Raw genomic sequence first — 21,721 nt, 5'->3', positions numbered from 1 at the left:
AGCATTGTACAATTCTGAAAGACCATTGTTCACTTCTTGAGGCAAGGATTGCAATTTCCCATTGCAATAAGCTACTAAAAATGTATTAGGGCTAACAGTGGGAACTCTGGAAAGGTTTTTGTTAACCTCTTGATCCTAAGGATCCTCATTAAAATGTGCTAATGCAGATACAGAAACTCTGGAGTGGTCAGTATCAAGGGATAAAATACTACAACTGTGAACATCACCGTTTGGTGCATGCTTAAATGATGGAGAGGAAAGTACTGCACATTTTCTTAAGTGCAAAAAAGCACCTAACCACCATTCCCACATGCATGGATAACTCCCAGATGGTTGAAGGAATATTATTGCAATTTTCTAAAAAAAATAATCTTAAGGGACAAGGTCAAGTATGAGAAGTTTTAGCACCAAAAATAAACTATTTTAGAATTTAATAACAAGTAGATATTTAGAAAGGAAGTGCCATTTCAACCTTAACTATAACTTACTAAACTCGTATATATTTATACAAACATATATGAATGATGTGGATTATTCCATCTATAAAAAATGGCGCAGTGAAACTACTGTAGCATGTTATTCCCAGGCCTATGTTACTGAAATTCAAATTCTCCTGGTATCAATCAGTCCTTATTATCAATTTAAATGATTAGGATTGATCAAAACATCTTGTAATGCTTGAAAAAATGCATCAGGTGTGAGTTGCTATTAGCTTTTAATATGGTTAATTAGAATAAGTCCTGAAATGAGTTTAGCTTCCTACACGATGTGGTGCTGAACAGATAAGTCATCTATCAAATGGCTTGGAAGATGGTTGTCATATTGCAACTGCAGTAGTGATGTGAGCAGAAATGCATCACTTCATTCTTTTTTCTAAGTGGAAAATATGATGTATTGATTAATTTCAAATTGTTTGGGATCTGTGGTGTTTTGTGCTTGTAAAAGTTATGAATTAAAGGCCATAAAATATAAGCTTTTAATATGAATGAAATTCTTATACAGTGTAGGAACTATTAGTCTGAAACAATAAATCTTGTCAAGCTCAAGGTACTCTTGTGGCTATAAAAAATGAAGGTCACACGATAATACCGTCCTGGGAAGTGTGTAAGACATTTAAAAAGACTGATTGTAGTGAGTACTGCACCTAAATATCTCTTCAGGAGACCTAATATTTTTGAGATTTTCAGTCTTAACTCCATTTTGTCTTTAATTAAAGTAGATTATTTTTGCCACCTGATTATTTCATTAATCGATTTGGAAGGTTGTTTTCAATTAGATTGGTTTGCTAGGTGGATTATCATGTTTTTTCCCCCTAATTATTAAGTTTATATTTTTGGAAACTAATGTTAATGGCAATACTTAATAATTATACAGGACTTCACAGCTTCAAAGCAGGGTAAAAAAACTGGACCAAATTAAGTGTTATGGCTGCTTTGAATCACAGGAATCTGCCTCAAAAATGAATAGAGGGTTTAATTTTATGCTCAGTGAAGTCATTGGGCATTTTATCATTGAGTTTATAGGCAGTGGGATCAACCCATAATTAACAATTCAGCATGAGCTCAGAGAAAGTTGTCTATGGCTGCATCCACCTAATCAGGACCATAAAAGATGAACCAGATGTTTCCTTTTTGTAATGCTCACTAGATTAACCTCCAGTGCATTTCTCTTTTCAATTTGCTCAACTAGTGCGGATAGCTGCTACAGCATGGGATGATATCATCTACAAGCAAATAGTTGTTTCTGAAATTATATCAAATCTCTTTTTGTCTGTCTCTTTTGTAACAGAATTCTTGGAAGATTCTGAAAGAGATGCAGTTAGTCAGAGAAACATATAGCAATCATATACAATTTAGCTAGAAGACAAAGAGAAACGTTTTGTACCTTATTTGGAACAGCCAGTATGATGATACCTTAGAATGTCAACTTGCTCTCTGCATCCTTGGAAGAGTCTACTCTAGAGTCAGGCAGCTAGATCATTTTCTACTAGATGTGAATATTTGACCTTTCAGAGAATGGACTATTCAGTTATCCTAGAATGAGCACTGTTTTAGCCATTGTGCACGCAATGATCTAATTTGAGGAACCTGAAATGGTTGTTGTTACTTGCCATTTTAAACAGCAGCTTCTAGTTCACAGCACTAAAGATATATTGTATTTTATGATAGATATTTCTAGGTGTCTTTAATCTTAGCAATTATGCTCTTCTCTAGAAAAATGTGTTGTAACATTAAACATTGGGTGTCATACCAAAGGGCTATTTTTTGTGTGGTTCTGATCAATTGAAAAGCATTGAAGTATGCTCTATGTCTTTGTGAATAGCACTGCCTACTAGCCTATGTGATACCCACTGTTGGGAGGCAACACATACTCCTTTTGGGTTACTGGAAATATTATAAAGCCAATAATAGATTGGATAATAGATGCAGCGTTCCATGCTCTTTTGCATCTCCTTCATGATTTATTATGGACAGTAGTTAAGCTTGTGAGTCAAATCAGCTGGCTGCAGATTGTATTGGTGGCAGTAGTTCATGGAATAGACACGGGGGAATGAAGATATCTGGTGAAAGAGTAGTGAAAGCCAAAGGATGCCCAATTGGTCTGGCTTTCTCTGTGTTATAATCACTACCTTGGGGAGATATATAACCTCATGGCAGACATGCTTGTTAGAACTGATGACTTAAGGTAAAAACCAACACTAAGATATCAAAGGACCTTTTAAAATAACAATACTACTACTAATGTTAATAATATTATTATTAATAAAGAAAATAATAATTAATAAACAGATACAAATGGTACTGATCTTTGTTAAGAGCTGATTGGAGAACCTTTTCATCATACATTGATTTCTTATGTTCTGGTTATATGGTACAATAGTATCTTTAGCTTTCCCCATTAGTGTTTCCAATTCAGAGTTTTCACCTTTATTTACCGGTAAGTCTCTATCTGACAGTAATACAACTATTGTTAAAAAATCCCTTTAAATGAACAGATCTGCTTACAGATAATGGCTGTTAACCAAAGCAGACTAGGTTAGTGAAGCAATTAAATAAAAAAGAGAGCAGATTGGGTTGTGTGGATGGCAACTTGGGTGAGTTGTCCAACTAAAATACTGTCTGGGGTCCTAAGTGTGTACGTGGAAAGCTAGCTCCCCTTTATAGCCTCCTGTCTCTTGTAGACGAAGGGTGTCCATTAATCTGCAACTCCCCTAGACTTCTGCTACTATCAGGAAGGGAGAAGGAAAAGGGTTTCACTACTCTGTCTTTCCACCAGCCTTATTGGAGCCTATGAATAACCTCAGTGCCTGCCTGCCTGTCTTTGCTGCTGTTCAAGCAGGGAATGGCAGCATAGCAGAGTATAACTTCTGATATGATTTTAGCAATGTTATTTGTAGCAGCAGAGGCACTGGATCTGTGTCTGCAACACTGCGTTACACATTCAGGCCCCAATCCTGCAAACCCTTACACATGTGATTGACTCTAAAACTTCAGTGGAGCTATGTAGATGCTTGAAGTGAAACACATAGAATTTTTTTTTTCCCCCCGGAATGAGGCCCTAATTCAAATTTACATTTGAAAAGTAATCTTTACAGCCACATTGGCTAGAAATGTAAGTTTTTATTTTGCTTTTTAAATAAGTGCTTAACATCTGCAGAAATTGATGCCTTAGTCTTCCAAACTCACCAGGAAAAGCTTCCCACTGAATGTTGTTGCGTGGGTGGGTGGATTTTTCAAGTCCTATGTATAAGATTTACAAAACAGCTTTATTTTTACAAATAAAACCCAAACATATAAATGTTGCATTTCTGTACCTTCTTTGTTATTTCCTTAGGATAAATACAGCCAGTAATATTATAACTCTTTTACTTTTTTGTAGTTCATTATCTGCTGAAATAACATAGCTGTGATTTGTTTAAGAAAACATGAAAATATCTGCTTTGTTTCTTCAGGGGAAATGCTTACAATTTTCTGAATAATGGTCATTTTCAAAGTTATTTACTCTTTTAGCCTTGCTACGTGATATGACTGCTTATATTGATTGTTTTTATTTTTATTCCAGTTGATTGCACAAAGCCCCCTGCTTTTATTATAATGGAATATTTGCAAATCAATGGAAGCTGTTAAATTAAAATGACTTACCCCCAGAGGACATTCAAAGACCAAAGAAAATATAATTTTGCAGGGACAAAACTTTAGTCTTTGGCTTATTGCTATCATAGTACTGATATCATGTACTATGACTTGTTCAAGGGTCATAGTAAAAGCCACTTTGCTCTGGAAATATAAGTCAAACTGAAATTAGAAGTCACAAAGAATAAAATAATAAAATAAAATAAAATAATAATAAACAACAACAATATAATAACAACAATATAATGAATTAATAATAATATCTGCAAAATAAGCTTTGTTCTGCCTAATAATTAAGAGCTTGATTTTCAGGGGAGCCACATACTGACAACTCCCATTGAAATCAATGAAAACAGTGACTGTTCAATGTCTCTGAAGATGTGGCCCTAAGGGTCAATCCTGGTCCATGGTCACTGCCTGAGCAAGTGGACTGTGGAGAAAGGGAGAATAAATATTTCCTTCCATGGCTGCAGTAGCCCTCACAGCTACTGTGCATTCCCTGTGTATAGGGAGTTTGGCCAGTGGATCTGCACAGACACAAATATTGCCTGAGGAAGGTATTTCAAAGTGCCCCAAGGGATAATTTGTTATCACAATCTAATGAGAAGTAGGAGGAGAACCTAGACTTATTCCACAGTCATCAGATTTTGGAATCAATTTCACATTAATCCTGTGATGCCAAAATCCTTCCTTTCTATTGGTTGAAGAAGGAGTTGAATGTGCCGGAGCGGCTTCTTAGTATGCCAGTGTTGTTGCTTGGGGAGGAGAAGAAGGTGAGTGCAGATTCCTGGCCACAGACTAGCTGTCTGTCAAAGTTCCAGGGCATGTTCCTTTTCACTGCTGTTTGCTCTCTTCACACTTGTTAGTTCACAAAATCATGAAACAAGCAATGGTAAAATTTTGGGATCTGGTGATTTAAATATACTTGGGAATCCCTGGCTGGTATTCCCGAGTTGGAAATGATTGTCTCAGTATTTGTAATGACACACTTCATGAAGTTTTTTTTTTTTTTTTTTAATTAATTTACACAGCAAAAGCTGTTTTTCTCCAGACACTTGAATTCACCATATAAAGCATAAAAACTGCTCCAAAATACCTGTTAGGTAGATAAATTTTATTTATAAAGTAAAAGTTTGAAATGAAAACAAGATATACATTTTAGTTGAAATCCAGAACATAGTGTTTGGCCTAAGTAACCAAATAGGCAGAATAACTTCTATAGGCTTCTAGCCATTCCCTATGTTGATGATGGGGGTGATGAAGGATCTTCAAAGAACCAACTCCTCTGATCTTACCTTTGCTTCTCTCTGGTCATGCCTCTCTGCTCACCACCAGCTGCTCAGGGTACTCCCACAGAACTGAGTTCCATGCCTGATGGGAATTTCACAGCCTTGCATGGACTCCCTACATCCAGATCCCTCACTAGCTGCAGATAGAGGAAACTGCGTTTGTCCATGTTTGAATAAACACAGTAAGTCAAATCCTATGGTCTGTACTTAGTTCTTTCTGATTTAACTGGGAAATTAGACCACAGGATTTGACTCAGTGCTAAGTCTGAAGCATTGATGGATGAACTTGGGGAAGCTTGGGTGCAACTGAATCATAATTTCCACTCAAGATTCTGACAAAATTCTAGTATTTAAGACCTGAAATTCAACATTTTCTGAATCAGCAAATACATCTTTGAGATGGTAAAATATAGGAGAAAAATAGTGTTATTCATCTGGTTAGAGTGCAGATGTGAGTGAATATGGAGGCCTGAGAATAAGAAAATAGAAGGAGGATCAGTCTACCTTGGGTGAGGGGACTGGATGTCAGCATAATTTTAAGTCCAGGTTTTACAAGGTGTACAAGATCCAGTCCATACATTGCATTTTTTTTTCAGGAGGTTATTTTCTTGGCTTTTCTGAACTTGTAGAAACAAATCCTAAAGTGACTTATGAAATCTAAACCTAAGGAAACTAAACTGGTGTAACATAGAGCTTCTTCTTGTCTCAGAATACTCACTCTACTTTTCTTAGATACAGACTTACACCCTCTTAACATCCCTTTATACATCAAGATCACTTCTGAATTTGGCTGATTGAGTCTAAGGGAATGGAATTTGGAGTAACACAAACTGATGACCTGGAAGAAAGAAGCATATCAGGAAAAACAGTAAGGTATAAGTTTGTGTAAGTGAAGATAGGCCAGCCCTTAATTAAATTTACTTACACCTTTTGTTGGCTTCTTGGTGTGTAAATCCCCCTCAGTTAAATTCCCATAAAAGTATTAACACCCAGTTACTAATGTGTAACATACATCATCTTGCATATCATCTTGAATTCAACCTTTAATATTTCTGTTTCATTCAGATCATATGAAAACACAGTAATCTGATGGGTTCTAGTTTTAGTTATAACTGTTTGGCCAAATGTAGTTTTAAATTCATGTTGTTGTACAACCCAGAAACTGTTATATTTTAATTTGTCTCAATTTAGAATTTTTAAAAAGGTATCTTATATCCAAACTTAAAATAATTCAGGGCTCTCCAAAGCTTTAGTCTTTAAAATCCAGGACTTTTTCCCTAAATAAATGAGGGATCCATAAAAAAATTCTAAATGCTTTTATAATAGAGGCCTTGTTGAAGAGTTCAAAGAATCCCATGGGTTTTTAAAGAAATTATCCTTTTACAATCTTCAGTCTGTTTAATTAGATCCTCTTTGTTCATGTTTTGTGAGAAAGTCTCTCTGTCAGCTTAGGGTTAAACTATTAATGAAAAGGGTATGTTAATTAAACAACTTGTATATTTCTAATTGGCAAAAAATATCCTAACTCTTCTGAGACTTACAACAGAGCAGAGCGACGTCTGCTAAGAGACACCAGTGGATTGGAAAGAGACGTCATAGAAAATATTAGAGTGTCTTGGGGAAATAGCAGTAATGAAAATCTTGTGTACTGAATGTTGCAAAGAGGGTAAACGACGTGGATATCCACATTCTCAAGAGCCCTCACATTATTTACACAAAGCAAGAGTGATATCAGAGATACAACTGAAGTCCAATATTCGGAAACTATGACGCAAACAGTAAGAAATTGGCTGTGATGCTTGAAATTTTCAGTTTGCATTGCAGCATGTGGAAACAATAGCTATCTCTCCTTCTCTATTCCTTCCTTCTTGTTTGCTGTGGCGAAAGATTGATTGAAAGAAAAACAGACCTGGACTATGAAAAAAGCTTCTGGATATGATGCATTGATTCACATTGTAAAGTGACAACATTACAACTGTTCTGCGAGTTTTCTTCATTGACAACTTCTTTAATGTATTAATAGAAGGGCTGCTGATTTTCCACTCAATTTAGGTAATGATACATGAGTTGTAAAGTTGAAGTTTCATCACGATATTGTGCTGCAAGAAATGCTAGCATTGAAAATTCTGTTATGTTGATGAACTTCTGTGAAATCCAGTTATCATATTACTTAGTATAGTAGGAGTCTAAAGGAAAGAAAAATAATTACAAAATTCTACGTGTCCCCATAAGGTTGTAGAAAAAAAATAATATAAGAACATAGATAATGTTAACGTTACACATGCTTTTTTTAAATTTTTCAGTGGTTATCGTGAAATATCAAAGCTAACCTGTTTCTTTACTGAAATATTAAAGGGCCCATTTAGGAAGTCCCTTTTATAAATACTTAAAATTATGCTGAAGAGTCAGCTTTCTTCTGTATAATTTTGCTATTTATTAGCAGACGTCGTAGTAAACTAATACAAGCTGAAATTCTTAGAAACCTATATTCAGTTTGGTAATCACTTCTTTATAAATGTTAGTCCACAACATTCAATTGCCATTGAAATAAATAACATACAATATAATTTCATATACATTTGTTATGGGTGCTCAGCACCTCCTAGGATTTGGCCTCTATACACTTATTTCTCTTGCCAGGTCACATGATAAATGCCATTTTTTCTAGCACAGCTAGCTAGATACTTTGCTATGCTTTGCTATATTGCTAAAGGTACATTTTTTATTATTAACTGGGAATAAATTAAACTGATCCAGGGTAATATCCTTTAAATGTGAACTTTTACATAATAGACTCCTGTGGTTTGGCATTTTAGGTTTTATGCCCCAGACCTGCTATTAACATGTTAGCTGGATACATTTTGATAACAACTTGGGATATCTTTAGTTTACATGCTTCTTGCCCAGTTTCAGTAAATTCTGTCTTTAAATGAGTGCCAACTTGCATGTAATCTAGCTATTAGTAATTCCCAAAGTACGAGCTATGTGCTTGTAAGAGTCTGCAGTAAGTGTCTGAACAGCATTGTTTAGCCTTAGGGGTTATAATAGGGATCTAATCCTGCTCTCTTCACTAACATGAGTAGTTCCACTGACTTTAGTATCACTAACTGTGTGAATAAGGGGAACAACATTTTGACAAATCACTATTAAGATGCAAGGGAGAAAATGAATCTAAAAATACATGATATTACCAGAAAATGTGGCTAAGCAATCAGGGCTGAATTAAGTCTCTTACAAAGCGAAGCTGTGGAGAGAGAAAGGCACATTATGCGTCCTGGAAATGTCAGGGTGGGGAGTGTGTTCGGTTTATGGACTTGCTACGCTTTAGAAAAGAGATAGCCAGAGCCCCCATGTTGGCATATAAGAAGTGCTGAATCAATATTAATGCACTTCCCTATTTGTGTTTCAATATCATTGACAATCTCAGGAATCAGGTTGGTTCATTAATATCCAGCTATTGGTGGCTGGTTGGTTCTGTGGCAACAGAACACAAAATATTGTGAAGGTCCATCAACTGAACAATATGAGATACACTAGACACTCTGAGGAGAAAGAATGGAAGAAATTAGTTTCTTACTTGAAATTTTTGTCTCTCATAGTAGGCTTCTGGTGTTCTGCTAAAGTAAATCCTTTGGATGCAAATACTGTGTGCCGTGAAAGGATGCTTGGGCTTTTGACAAAACAATAGGAGAAAAATTGGCTGATTCAAATGTAAATCTATATTTTTCTTGGACACACAATCACAGGAAGACCTGAAAGCTGTCTGGTCTGGAAAAATGTGCAAATGTTCATGGCTGGAAAGAACTCTGGGTTTGCTGACTCTCCTTGAAGAGGTAATAGTTTAGAGAAAGGTGAGCTTTGGGGAACATAGTGAAAAGAGAAACCTCAGACATGGGCTTGAAGGGGAATTGTTCCACTGTCTGTCTGACTGCAGGCCTTTCCTGAGCAACTGCTTTAAGTTACTGATAAATGTATGGATGCAAACATTGATTGGTGTTTGAAGCCTTAGATGTTACACCTTTGAGGGCTGAGGGTTGAGGGCTTAACTTTCAGGAAACTAAGGTTTAAACCTTAATGAAAACCATCTAATAAGAATGACAGGATATGGGGATATGGTCTGGTGACAGCACCAAGAAAAACAAGTTTTCCAAATGAACAAGTATGAACAAGTAATCAAAACTCTTCTTGATTTCAGGAGAAACTTCACTAAATCATGATAATACCCATGCCAAGGTAGATTTGTCCTCTCAGGTTCCAGGTTTCTTTTGGCTTTTGGGAAGATTAAGGCAAAAATATGAACCTTAGTGAAGAAAGTTTTTGGTCAAAGGATCTATTTGTACATTGCAAATTGACATCTGAATCATTCTGGGAAACCAGGGTCTCAAAGAGCCAGTAAGAATGATCAGTTTGACTTGTCCAGATTTATTTTTTGGACACATTGGTTATCAATGGGAACCCAAAAAGGGTGTATCCTCAAGGCAGGTCTGTAAAAATGAGAAAGTATCCACCTTTGTCTTTCCAGTTCTGCATGCCAAGAGCAAAAACATCAGGCTTTCTTGCTGGTCTATATAACAATCAGGTCCACCTACGGCACAAATTGTATCATGCAGTCTGTTCAGAGATCTCATTCTTTGTTCCAATTTTCCTGGTCTACATCAGACAATTTAGGGTCAGTGTTTTAAGGTTCATCACATGTTCTCTTGGTGATAATGAAGAGTTTTGAATACTATCCCCTAACTTATTTTTTGGAAGGCACACAAATAATAATCTCTGAACACAGAATTGAACGTACTGAGTCTAGTATTGTTTAGTTCTTGTCCAGATCTTGAGATGCAGGGGATTCAAGGAAAGCTACAGGGGAACAGTTGTGAAACTCTGACAGGCAGACTTATATTATGATTTTAGAACTCTTCTGTCAGTTGTGGTACTAGCCCAGTAAGATTAAAAAAAAAGTAAGCTTTCCCCCTTAGACATTGGGAATCCTGTGCTGGCGGAGGGGTGGGGATCTTACATGACATTCTGTCTTATGTTTGGGAAATATTTCAAAGCACCCATACACTAAAATAGGTCAAAAGAGTGATGATTTTGTCTAGTGTTGGGGAAACTTACTAGTGTTGTGTCAGAAAAGTCAATAGCTACCTCCTAAATCCTTTAGAATATGTTGCAGCATTGTTTCATTGAGGTCTGAGGCAGGGCTGGATTTCCAATTAGGCACAGTAAGCATGTGCCCAGGGGAGCGTAAGGTGTAAATCTGGCCCTGGTCTGAGGAATGCTTCAGAGTTTTCTCTTGGCATGCCTAAATACAGTAGCTAAATGACATCACAAGTTGCCTGGATGAGGTCACCTTTGGAAGGTTCAGTGTTCAGGTTTTGGGGCAATATGTTTCTTTGTGCTAATTTGTTTGCTTGTTTGGTTGGTTTACTTTTGTATTTATAGATTCCTTCTTGGGGGAAGAATTGGCCTTTTTGAGGTGCTTTTGTGATGGATGACTGGGCTTGGGGGGAGGAACTATCAAAGGAAGTTACTGAGAGAATGCTGGCCCAGGGGTTGCCTAGAAGTCATGGATGTGCAGCTGCATGTGGTAGGTAGTGGACCTAGTGGTCAGTATCTAGATAATCTAATGACCGGTGCTTTATAAATACCGAAAATATATAAAGTTGGAAACGAGTGTGAACACTTCTGAGGTGCCCTTCTTGCTGTCCTAGTGTGAAATGATGTGTCTGAACAACTTTGACTTTTATTTTGGTTCCTATGCTGCATTGAATATAACTTGAACTAAATCTTTTATTTGTCTAAGGCTATTCCCTGCTTAGTAAGGAACTTGAAATTGATTTTAACTTGACACTTTTCTTCTCTGAAGTAATATAAAATCTTTGTCTAATAAATGTATACCGAGGCTTTGTGGGCCATCAGAGTATCATGACATTCCAGTGTATTGATTTTGCAGTGTTAAAGGGTGACGGTTTTGGTGTTAACGGGCCATCAGAGAATTGGGATTCAAATTGTACCCCATAAGCTGGACTGTTTCCTGTAACATGACAGGCTTTCTAAAGCAGTGGAAGTAATTGTAGTCTTATGTAATTCCTTGTGTGCAAACTTGGAAGATTAATTTGAACAAGTTTCTGTGTAATCATGCACAAAAATAAAAAAAAAGTAGAATAGTTTCTTAAAACTATTAAGTAGAATAGAATAGTTTCTTAAAACTATTAAGAAATCTATGAAAAAAATTATATTGACCCGAAACAAGGACATTTGAAAAATTGCTTTAAAACTGTTTGTACACACTCCTAACATAGTTTAATTTTCTTCTTAAATATGATACATTATTTCTATTATCCATTAAAAGCTAAAATAAGATACATTTATTTTATCTGAAAAATATAGCTAGTATTGTGGTAAGAGCTCCTGACTTTTGGACAATGTAGTTCACTTTAACATACTGGGATTTCTTTATTTTTTCTTAGTTTTTGCTCCTTTTCATTCTTACTGTATTTTTTGAGTTCTGATACATGCAGCAAAGCATGGCCAAAGGTCTACAAGTGTAATACTGTAGCAATTTTATGTTACCCTACAAAGCATCATCAGTTGACAAATAAAGTATAATAACAACCACAGATGTGGACTAGAGAGAAGTACTAATGGTCATATTTCATTGTACTCTTCTTCCATTGAACTGTTATTTTTCAGTTTAATGACCTTATAGTGGATGCATTGAAAATAACATTTTGATTATATGATTATTATGTAGAAAAATTCAAGGAGCTAAGTCCAACTGTATCTTTGGAAACTAATCATAGGGGTACTAGATTTATGGACTTATAACCACTCTATCATAGTCAGCTTTTAATTTATTTTTGAACGTTCTTGCTATTTTGTGTGCTTGAATAAGAGTCTGACCTGTAAAGGAGTATCGAAAGCATTTTATAATATATGTTTGCTCTGTTTTCTAACAACATAAGTATTTTGCTTAAGCAGATTTGCTAGGAAGTGACAGCTCTGAAAAATTGGACACAGTGGTTGCTGGAAGCATTTCAGTTCTAAGCAATCTAAATAGTGCAGAAGGGGAAAATGAAATATCACCGTATTTTAAAGATGACAGTTTTGTCAAAGATTTCTTTCCACTCTTTGGCTTAAAACAAATGGAGTAAATCAAGTATATCTATTTAAAAAGTGTGTGCACTCACTGGGGAAAGCGTCACCTTTTAGATGCTTTCCTGCAGAGAACACCAGTGATAAAGTTGACTTAATAAATGTAAAACAGAGTGTGAAGAAATATAATTCTCCCAGTTTAATTACTAGTTCAAAACAGTTTCAGATCATAACAAGATTTCATAGAACATAGGTATATCTTGAGGACCTAAGTAAAGTTGGAGAGATTAGACTACAGCTCACTATATTATTTTGCACACACCTTTGTAGCTGCTCAGAAGTTAGGATTTTTTTGTCTAATGTTCAATTAAATTTCCATAACCTAGAAATAACGGCATGATATTAATGAACAAAAACAGGAACTCACTTCATTTTTTTATTCTGGGATTTCTATGCCAGGACCCCCTTCCATTTAGCAATGTGAGAAGATTAGGATAGTTATGACTCCATGACACCTGTTCATGGCCCTCCAGGGGATTGAAAACCTCCAGATCAATAGATTTTTCTAGAGTATATTGTGTATGCCATTTTCATGTCTAGAAAATGTTTATTCAGTGACTTGGCCTGCTTTGCACAGGCTGCAGTTTTCCTCTCACTGGTAGCAATAGGCAGGGGGAAGGCAGCCAGCCAAATTGAAATACCTCCATATGTCTCAGTGGCTCTTCTTATTTCACTCTTTCTCAGCTCCACAGTTTGACTCCTGCCTCACAGTAGTATAGAAGTGGGAAGGTGACCTGTAAGGCCACTTGTATCCATCATCTTGAATTTTACCATGCAGCATGGATTCAGGCTCAAAGGCCTTAGAAAAGCCTAACCTTAAAAATAAAAACAACAACACATTATTCAACCTGCAACATCTATCTTCCCTCTTTTACTGCACATAATGTTTTCTCATACTGTAATTCTTGCCATTCTCACCATCAAAAGGGGCAGCAGTGGCCTCAGCTGCTCATGAAATAATGTCTGTCATGCCTGCTGCAGACCTCAGCCTTTTCTGATAGATGGGAAATGGGCAACTGCCATAGTAAATGTGGATTTAGATAGGGGAGAGGCCAATGGAAGTGTCCATCTTTCTGCCCTCTTCCTTGCAGTACTTGCCTGAATAAATCAATCCTACTTGGCAGCAGAGTCTAAAGCCAAGAGTTTTTCATTCTCCCCTCCCTAAACATATCACTAAAATATAGTCAAGGATACTCTCATTGCCTTCCTCCTGTTTCCAGATATTTGTTTGTTCATCTTAAACCCAGTAGGTACCACCAAAAATTCCAGAGCCTTGACTTTTTAAAGTCCTTCTCATTTTTGCCTATACATTTAGTTTCTCAGATTTGTCTTTGGAAGAAGGAGAGGTTTCCTCAGAGTCTGAGATTGAGATCTGTCCCTTGGATCCAGCCAGGAGTGTGCCTCAGGAAAACTGGACGTATCTGTTCAGAGATGTTTTTCTGCTATGCAACTTGCAGGCTTTTAGGAAAAGGGAGAATACAAAGGTCTTCCTCAGTTCCTAGGATTTGGGAACTGAGAGAGATGCTGTTGTAGGGCGTGCCTGTCCTCTAGGGCTCCCTGCTGAGCAATACAGGCACTCCTGCCTCAGTTTCCCTTCTCTTAGGGCCCTTGAAGAACTCCACACAGTCAATATAGCTATTGACAAAATTCCCATGCTGGCTTCTACTTTTTAAATACAAATAAACTGGAACTTAAGTCTCTCTCCTGGGGTTCAGGGGTTACACAGCTCTACTCTTTTGGGCCTGCAGTTCTTAGTCCTGGCCTTCCAGGCCTGTAGTGTCTCCCCTTGACTCTACAGTTACACAGCCTTCCTCCTTAGGGCTTGTGGTTCTTAATTCTGGGCGCTCCTCTACCTTAGAAGAGCTTCTTTCTGTGAGCACCCGCTTCTACTGACACTTGATGGTCTTTTGTCAGGCCCAGGTGCTTGTTATCCAATTAGCTGCCTAGATGGACTGCTTAAATTAGGTGGCCATGGGTAGCCTGAGTTCAGACTCACCTTAAATGGGCCAGCAACCCAATGACAGAAGCCATCCTGTCCAGCCCACATTGTTGAAAATAATGAAACAGCCTGTACCTTGCCTGATGCCAAACTGGCCTCCTATAACTTCACAGCCACTAAACAAGCTTTCAAAGGACTTTTCTGAGAAATGGCTTATTTGCCCTAAAGAGGATTCTGTTATGTCTGACTCTGAAAAAAGGGGACTTGGAACTCCATTCTAAAAACAGCCAGTGGTCACCTCCCAGATAGGAAGAGTGGAAGCTACACTAGCAGAACTGTGTATGGTCTTCATTGCATGTCTTTGCCAAGCTTAGGGTTTGTGCTACCTGCAGATAATGGGTTGTTTAGAGCAGAAGCAGTGGTATAATAGAGCCCTACTTTTATGGTGAAAGTTCTCAAGTAATTTTATTTAATTGAGGAATATCTAGCTATCATTCAGACTCAAAATGATGCGCTGGTCATGCAGGAATGGAAATTCTTACATGTTATTTCTTTTTTCAGTATTCCAATTTGTGATGATCCACTCTCGGAAGGCTCAGTTCAGAATTGTTAGTTCAGATTTTCAGTAAGTTTGCTCCAATTGGTTAGTTGGATTTGGAGGGGAAGGGACATTTATTTATTTATTTGTTTATTCCTTTTCCCCATTGATGCACTAGTCCACAAAGTTAAACCTCTAAAACTGGCATGTTGGTGTTTCCGGAATAAATACAAGATATGCTTTGGCTCTGGAAAGATCAATTGGGAGGAAGTTGCAGCTGAAGAGAGATCAGAAAAAGGGTTCTTAAGATACTACTATAGCAACTGCTTACCAGTTAGTAAGGAAAGGAGGAGTACCTTTTCAGTTGCAAAATGATGTACTATGATGCAGAAAACCAGTCAAAGGGCTCAAGTATCTAAATTTTGTACCCATGATTATTTTCTGTGGCATTTTGCAGTTGGAAAGAGAGGAGTTAAATAAATATTTAGAATTAAGTCACCTAGCAAACTTGGTTATTGACTCAGTGTGCCTAGTCAGCATATAGCATATGCTTAGTGTGCATGTGTCTTTGACAAGGCTTTTCTTTTATTCTGAAAACAAGCAATAAAAACATACTTTAATTATTGTATTTTATTCATCAAAATATCTAGCAACATATTCTTAAGCTAGTGTAGTACTGAGTATCGCTAGCGATAAGTGTACTGAATATGGATACAAGCATACAAATAAAACTGATTTTGCCTCCTTGGCCTAGATAGAAACAGGCATTTCCATAGTAGATGAATATTTCTGGTATTTATAAATCTGAAACACTGTCAAAGGAGCTGGAAATGTCTGGTGATACATATAAGGAGTTACCTCCAGGCACTTAACTCTCCTATACATTTAAAATTGATTATTGATTCCAAAATAAATATTATGCTATTCCGTCAGAAAGAAATATGCTTTTCTTTCATGTGTCAATAGAGATTGTAAACTTAAGTCGTCATTCCCCTGCAGAAAATCTGTACGTAATTTAACTTTTTATGATGGTGATGAGTATCTTAGGTGAGATGCTAAGCATCTACAATATGTAGCATATAATGTGTTAGATGTTTGGTCATAATTTTACATATACCGAGGGTGACCAGATGTCCCGATTTTATAGGGACAGTCCTGATTTTTGGGGGCTTTGTCTTATATAGGTGCCTATTACCCCCCCGCCCACCTCCATCCCGATTTTTCACACTTGCTTTTGTCTGGTCACCCTACATATACCATAACTGTTAGCAAGCATCATTATTTAATCACATCAGGGTTAATCTAAATGGATGTCCAAGAAACCAAAGGTGAATTCATTAACTACACTTGTTTTTCTTTCCTTCTTGTTTTTTATTTATTCTGGATCATAACATTTGCTCTGTTTCCATTAAAAAAAGGGGGGAAGAGAACAATTATTTGCAGCACAATAACATCCGTGTGCTAATTTGAAAGACTTTAATTAAACCAATATATATCAGTGGGCTTATAAAACAAACAGTATCCAGTAAACTTTTATTTATTAAGAAACACCATATCACGTATTGATTAAGAACTTCAAAATCTGCAACTTATTTTAAAGCACAAGATTTATAGTTTCTTTGATCAATGAGACATATATTCAAAATCCCTTTTGTATTGAATATAATTTTTGAGAAAATTATTAGTTGTAAAATGTAAAGGTCAAACTGGTTTGCCTTGCGAATACAATAATTTCTCTGTTAAACCTCCTGCATATTACTTCACAAATATATAGCAAGGTTATAAGGAACAAAACATGCATTGGGAAAGTTAATTAATTCATCCTCACAACACCTCTGTGTGAGAGGCAAATTTAAAGATACTCACTCAGATGAATACACTGAGTCACAGAGAAGTTATGACTTCCTTATAATGCCTTCGACTGCAAATCAGTGGTAGATTTAGGAGGAACTTAAAAGCCTAGATCCAGTTCCTTGGTCTACACACTAGACTATATTGATCTTTAAGAAAACATCATTTCTTGAATCTTTAGTTACTTATGACCATATTGTTCTTGATCTATGCACACAGTGAGAATCTGCTTATATCAGGGGACACATATAGCTGTTAATTCTTGCACATCCTTTAAAAATTGGCATTTCCATTTGTGAGACAGTTATCCGTTCAATGCATTGCTGTGTCTCCTATGCCCGTGAAATGAGAAGTAATGCTTTATAGTATATCGAAAACAACAGCTGTATCATCCTTGTCTTGGCACTTCACACTAGCCTATTTGCAAATAAATTTACAGAACATTTAGTTTCGTGAATAATGTCTTTCTCACAAAATCACTTCTCTAGCAATCTCTGGTGACCTTGAGTGTGTAGATGAAGATTGTAGTGAGCAAAGAATGTAATTGACAGACAAAATTCCTTGGAGTTTTAAGTTATCCAGTTAGCAATAAGTTCCATGAAAAATGACAGAACACATGTTTTGACAGTTCCAATGCCTTTTAAAAATACAGTTGCATTCCCAAATATATGAGTTTCAGTACCATCTTAGTTTTTGCACACTTTAGATTTGGAAATCTTGTCTTGTTTCAGGTTCTTTTGTTTCAGTCTCACTTAGGGATAGACAATGGCTTGATAAACCACTGGTATGCTAGTGGGATATTAAGAGTGGCATAGAACAATTGGCACTTCCTCCAGAGAATACAGACAGGCAGGACATGGGGGAACATACTCCCTTTAACAACATATAGTGAATATTCACTCAGCAGTGACCCTGGTGGGCTGGTGTGAAATGGTCGGGGGACTATGGTCATATATCATACTCTTGGGTGGAACTGTAATTCCCCCATTGTACTTCCAGAGCATAAGAGGTAGGATTTTGCATTCCTTGGAATCTGCTACAGCAGGTATGACAAGGGGGAATGGCTCCTTTCACCATTCCCTTGTACATCCACACAAGAGAAGCCAAAAATATGGTCTGATTATCCTACTTAGATCACTCTTTTATTTCTTGTGGCATTGGCTTTCGTCACCTGCAGGTAGTTCAAACAATTAGTTGCTTTATCTGTACCTAGAGCCATCTTGGTTCTATATGTTGTTTACAGAGAAGCACAAACCTCTCAGTATGGATGATTACAGTTTCAGAGGCATATAAGGCCATCGGTGCTTGTTGTTCATTTCCCCTTGTTCTTGTCAGGCATTTTATTTCACTGGGATATGAATGCTGGCCAGTATTGTTAGTTTTCAACAAAGACCATTTGGAGTCTGAAGAATATAAGGAAGATGTGTTAAATTTGTAGCATTTTTTTATTCTTATTATATCCTTTATGAGACACGATTAATGCTTGTACTTTTTCCTACTACAGTTTTTGTCACCAGGGAGGGGTGACAGAATTTTAATGTACATATTATGTAAGCATAAATATATCAGTGAGCTCTATTCTCACCTTTCCAATAGAGTCTAGTTCGGTTAGGGTTTCATTCCACTCCGACCTGCATTGGAGAAATTATAACAAGATAAATTGCTTACAATAAAATCACTGTATATAAAATGAAAACAGAGAACAATGCTATGATAATTCTCTCTTGTCATACAGATAGTTCTTGTAATTGATTCTTATTACATTTTAAAGTTTGTGATGTTTACATACTTTATAAATGTTTCAGATTGCCTTCTCTGTTTTCAAATTACAGATTCCGTCTCCATTCCCACCCCTAAGCCCCTGCTGGAGGCAACTTTCTAAGTTAGAATACTTTTTAAAGTTGTTAATTACAACCTAAGGTTAATGAGTTTATTTACCTTATAATCTGGAATGTTGTCTTAGTCAACTAACAACTTGAACATCAAGGCCTAAGTACTGTAATCGGTTACTGATTTTCATGTAGAGTAATTAGGGATTCTGTTTGTTTGTTTGTTGGGTATTGTTTGATTGTTTTGTTTCTGTAGGCATGTAGAAACTGGTTTCTGTAGGCATCCTTAATTTTTGACTACAAAATGTTGGCCTGTAATGTCAGGGTGGCCGGGTGCCTGGCTTTCCACTGGAAAGTGTGAAAGAAAAGAGGATCTGACAGTATCTGGTCAGATCTACTGACTGGACATGCAAAGTCAAGTTACTGTGGGAGGGAGAGGTGGGGAGGTGCCAGGTCATCACCCGTGCCAGCCCTTACTCAGCCAGGGCCGCCTCCTATCTGTGTCATAGAATCATAGAATCATAGAATATCAGAGTTGGAAGGGACCTCAAGAGGTCATCTAGTCCAACCCCCTGCTCAAAGCAGGACCAATTCCCAGCTAAATCATCCCAGCCAGGGCTTTCTCAAGCCGGGCCTTAAAAACCTCCAAGGAAGGAGACTCCACCACCTCCCTAGGTAACGCATTCCAGTGTTTCACCACCCTCCTAGTGAAATAGTTTTTCCTGATATCCAACCTGGACCTCCCCCACTGCAACTTGAGACCATTGCTCCTTGTTCTGTCATCTGCCACCACTGAGAACAGCCGAGCTCCATCCTCTGTGGAACCCCCCTTCAGGTAGTTGAAGGCTGCTATCAAATCCCCCCTCATTCTTCTCTTCTGAGGACTAAACAATCCCAGTTCCCTCAGCCTCTCCTCATAAGTCATGTGCTCCAGACCCCTAATCATTTTTGTTGCCCTCCACTGGACTCTTTCCAATTTTTCCACATCCTTCTTGTAGTGTGGGGCCCAAAACTGGACACAGTATTCCAGATGAGGCCTCACCAATGTCGAATAAAGGGGAACGATCACGTCCCTCGATCTGCTGGCAATGCCCCTACTTATACAGCCCAAAATGCCGTTAGCCTTCTTGGCAACAAGAGCACACTGTTGACTCATATCCAGCTTCTCGTCCACTGTGACCCCTAGGTCCTTTTCTGCAGAACTGCTACCTAGCCATTCGGTCCCTAGTCTGTAGCAGTGCATGGGATTCTTCCGTCCTAAGTGCAGGACTCTGCACTTGTCCTTGTTGAACCTCATCAGGTTTTTTTCGGCCCAATCTTCTAATTTGTCTAGGTCCCTCTGTATCCGATCCCTACCCTCTAGTGTATCTACCATGCCTCCTAGTTTAGTGTCATCTGCAAACTTGCTGAGAGTGCAGTCCACACCATCCTCCAGATCATTAATAAAGATATTAAACAAAACCGGCCCCAGGACCGACCCTTGGGGCACTCCGCTTGAAACCGGCTGCCAACTAGACATGGAGCCATTGATCACTACCCGTTGAGCCCGACGATCTAGCCAGCTTTCTATCCACCTTACAGTCCATTCATCCAGCCCATACTTCTTTAACTTGGCGGCAAGAATACTGTGGGAGACCGTATCAAAAGCTTTGCTAAAGTCAAGGAATAACACATCCACTGCTTTCCCCTCATCCACAGAGCCAGTTATCTCATCATAGAAAGCAATTAGGTTAGTCAGGCACGACTTCCCCTTCATGAATCCATGCTGACTGTTCATGATCACTTTCCTCTCCTCTAAATGTTTCATAATTGATTCCTTGAGGACCTGCTCCATGATTTTTCCAGGGACTGAGGTGAGGCTGACTGGCCTGTAGTTCCCCGGATCCTCCTTCTTCCCTTTTTTAAAGATGGGCACTACATTAGCCTTTTTCCAGTCATCTGGGACCTCCCCCGATCGCCATGAGTTTTCAAAAATAATGGCTAATGGCTCTGCAATCTCACCCGCCAACTCCTTTAGCACCCTCGGATGCAGCGCATCCGGCCCCATGGACTTGTGCACGTCCAGTTTTTCTAAATAGTCCCGAACCACTTCTTTCTCCACAGAGGGTTGGTCACCTTCTCCCCATGCTGTACTGCCCAGTGCAGCAGTCTGGGAGCTGACCTTGTTCGTGAAGACAGAGGCAAAAAAATAATTGAGTACATTAGCTTTTTCCACATCCTCCGTCACTAGGTTGCCTCCCTCATTCAGTAAGGGGCCCACACTTTCCTTGATTTTCTTCTTGTTGCTAACATACCTGAAGAAACCCTTCTTGTTACTCTTAACATCTCTTGCTAACTGCAACTCCAAATGTGATTTGGCCTTCCTGATTTCACTCCTGCACACCTGAGCAATATTTTTATACTCCTCCCTGGTCATTTGTCCAATCTTCCACTTCTTGTAAGCTTCCTTTTGCGTTTAAGATCAGCAAGGATTTCACTGTTTAGCCAAGCTGGTCGCCTGCCATATTTACTATTCTTTCTACACATCGGGATGGTTTGTTCCTGCAACCTCAATAAGGATTCTTTAAAATACAGCCAGCTCTCCTGGACCCCTTTGCCCTTCATGTTATTCTCCCAGGGGATCCTGCCCATCTGTTCCCTGAGGGAGTCAAAGTCTGCTTTTCTGAAGTCCAGGGTCCGTATTCTGCTGCTCTCCTTTCTTCCTTGTGTCAGGATCCTGAACTCGACCATCTCATGGTCACTGCCTCCCAGGTTCCCATCCACTTTTGCTTCCCCTACTAGTTCTTCTCTGTTTGTGAGTAGCAGGTCAAGAAAAGCTTTGCCCCTAGTTGGTTCCTCCAGCACTTGCACCAGGAAATTGTCCCCTACACTATCCAAAAATTTCCTGGATTGCCTGTGCACCGCTGTATTGCTCTCCCAGCAGATATCAGGGTGATTAAAGTCTCCCAGGAGAACCAGGGCCTGCGATCTAGCAACTTCTGCTAGTTGCCAGA

General features: G+C 38.1%; 1 protein-coding gene across 20 annotated transcripts in view; it reads left to right on the top strand.

Annotated features, from left to right (window-relative positions):
• The window catches only part of PCDH7 (protocadherin 7), a 398,059-nt gene that overhangs the window by 33,839 nt on the left and 342,499 nt on the right, over positions 1 to 21,721 (top strand). Inside the window, exon 2 of one of the 20 annotated variants that reach the window (XM_065597003.1) lies at positions 18,732 to 18,833. The exons of the other annotated variants lie outside the window; for them this stretch is intronic. Within the exon in view, the coding sequence (XP_065453075.1) occupies positions 18,732 to 18,818 (87 nt within the window). The 3' untranslated portion in view covers positions 18,819 to 18,833. Of the gene's footprint in view, positions 1 to 18,731; positions 18,834 to 21,721 lie in introns of those variants that run through there. 20 annotated transcript variants of the gene reach the window in all.

Source organism: Chrysemys picta, chromosome 5, assembly GCF_011386835.1.
Source record: "Chrysemys picta bellii isolate R12L10 chromosome 5, ASM1138683v2, whole genome shotgun sequence".
Taxonomy (NCBI): Eukaryota; Metazoa; Chordata; order Testudines; family Emydidae; genus Chrysemys; species Chrysemys picta.
Note: the sequence above shows the minus strand (reverse complement) of the source record. Positions and strands in the feature narration are given on the sequence as shown.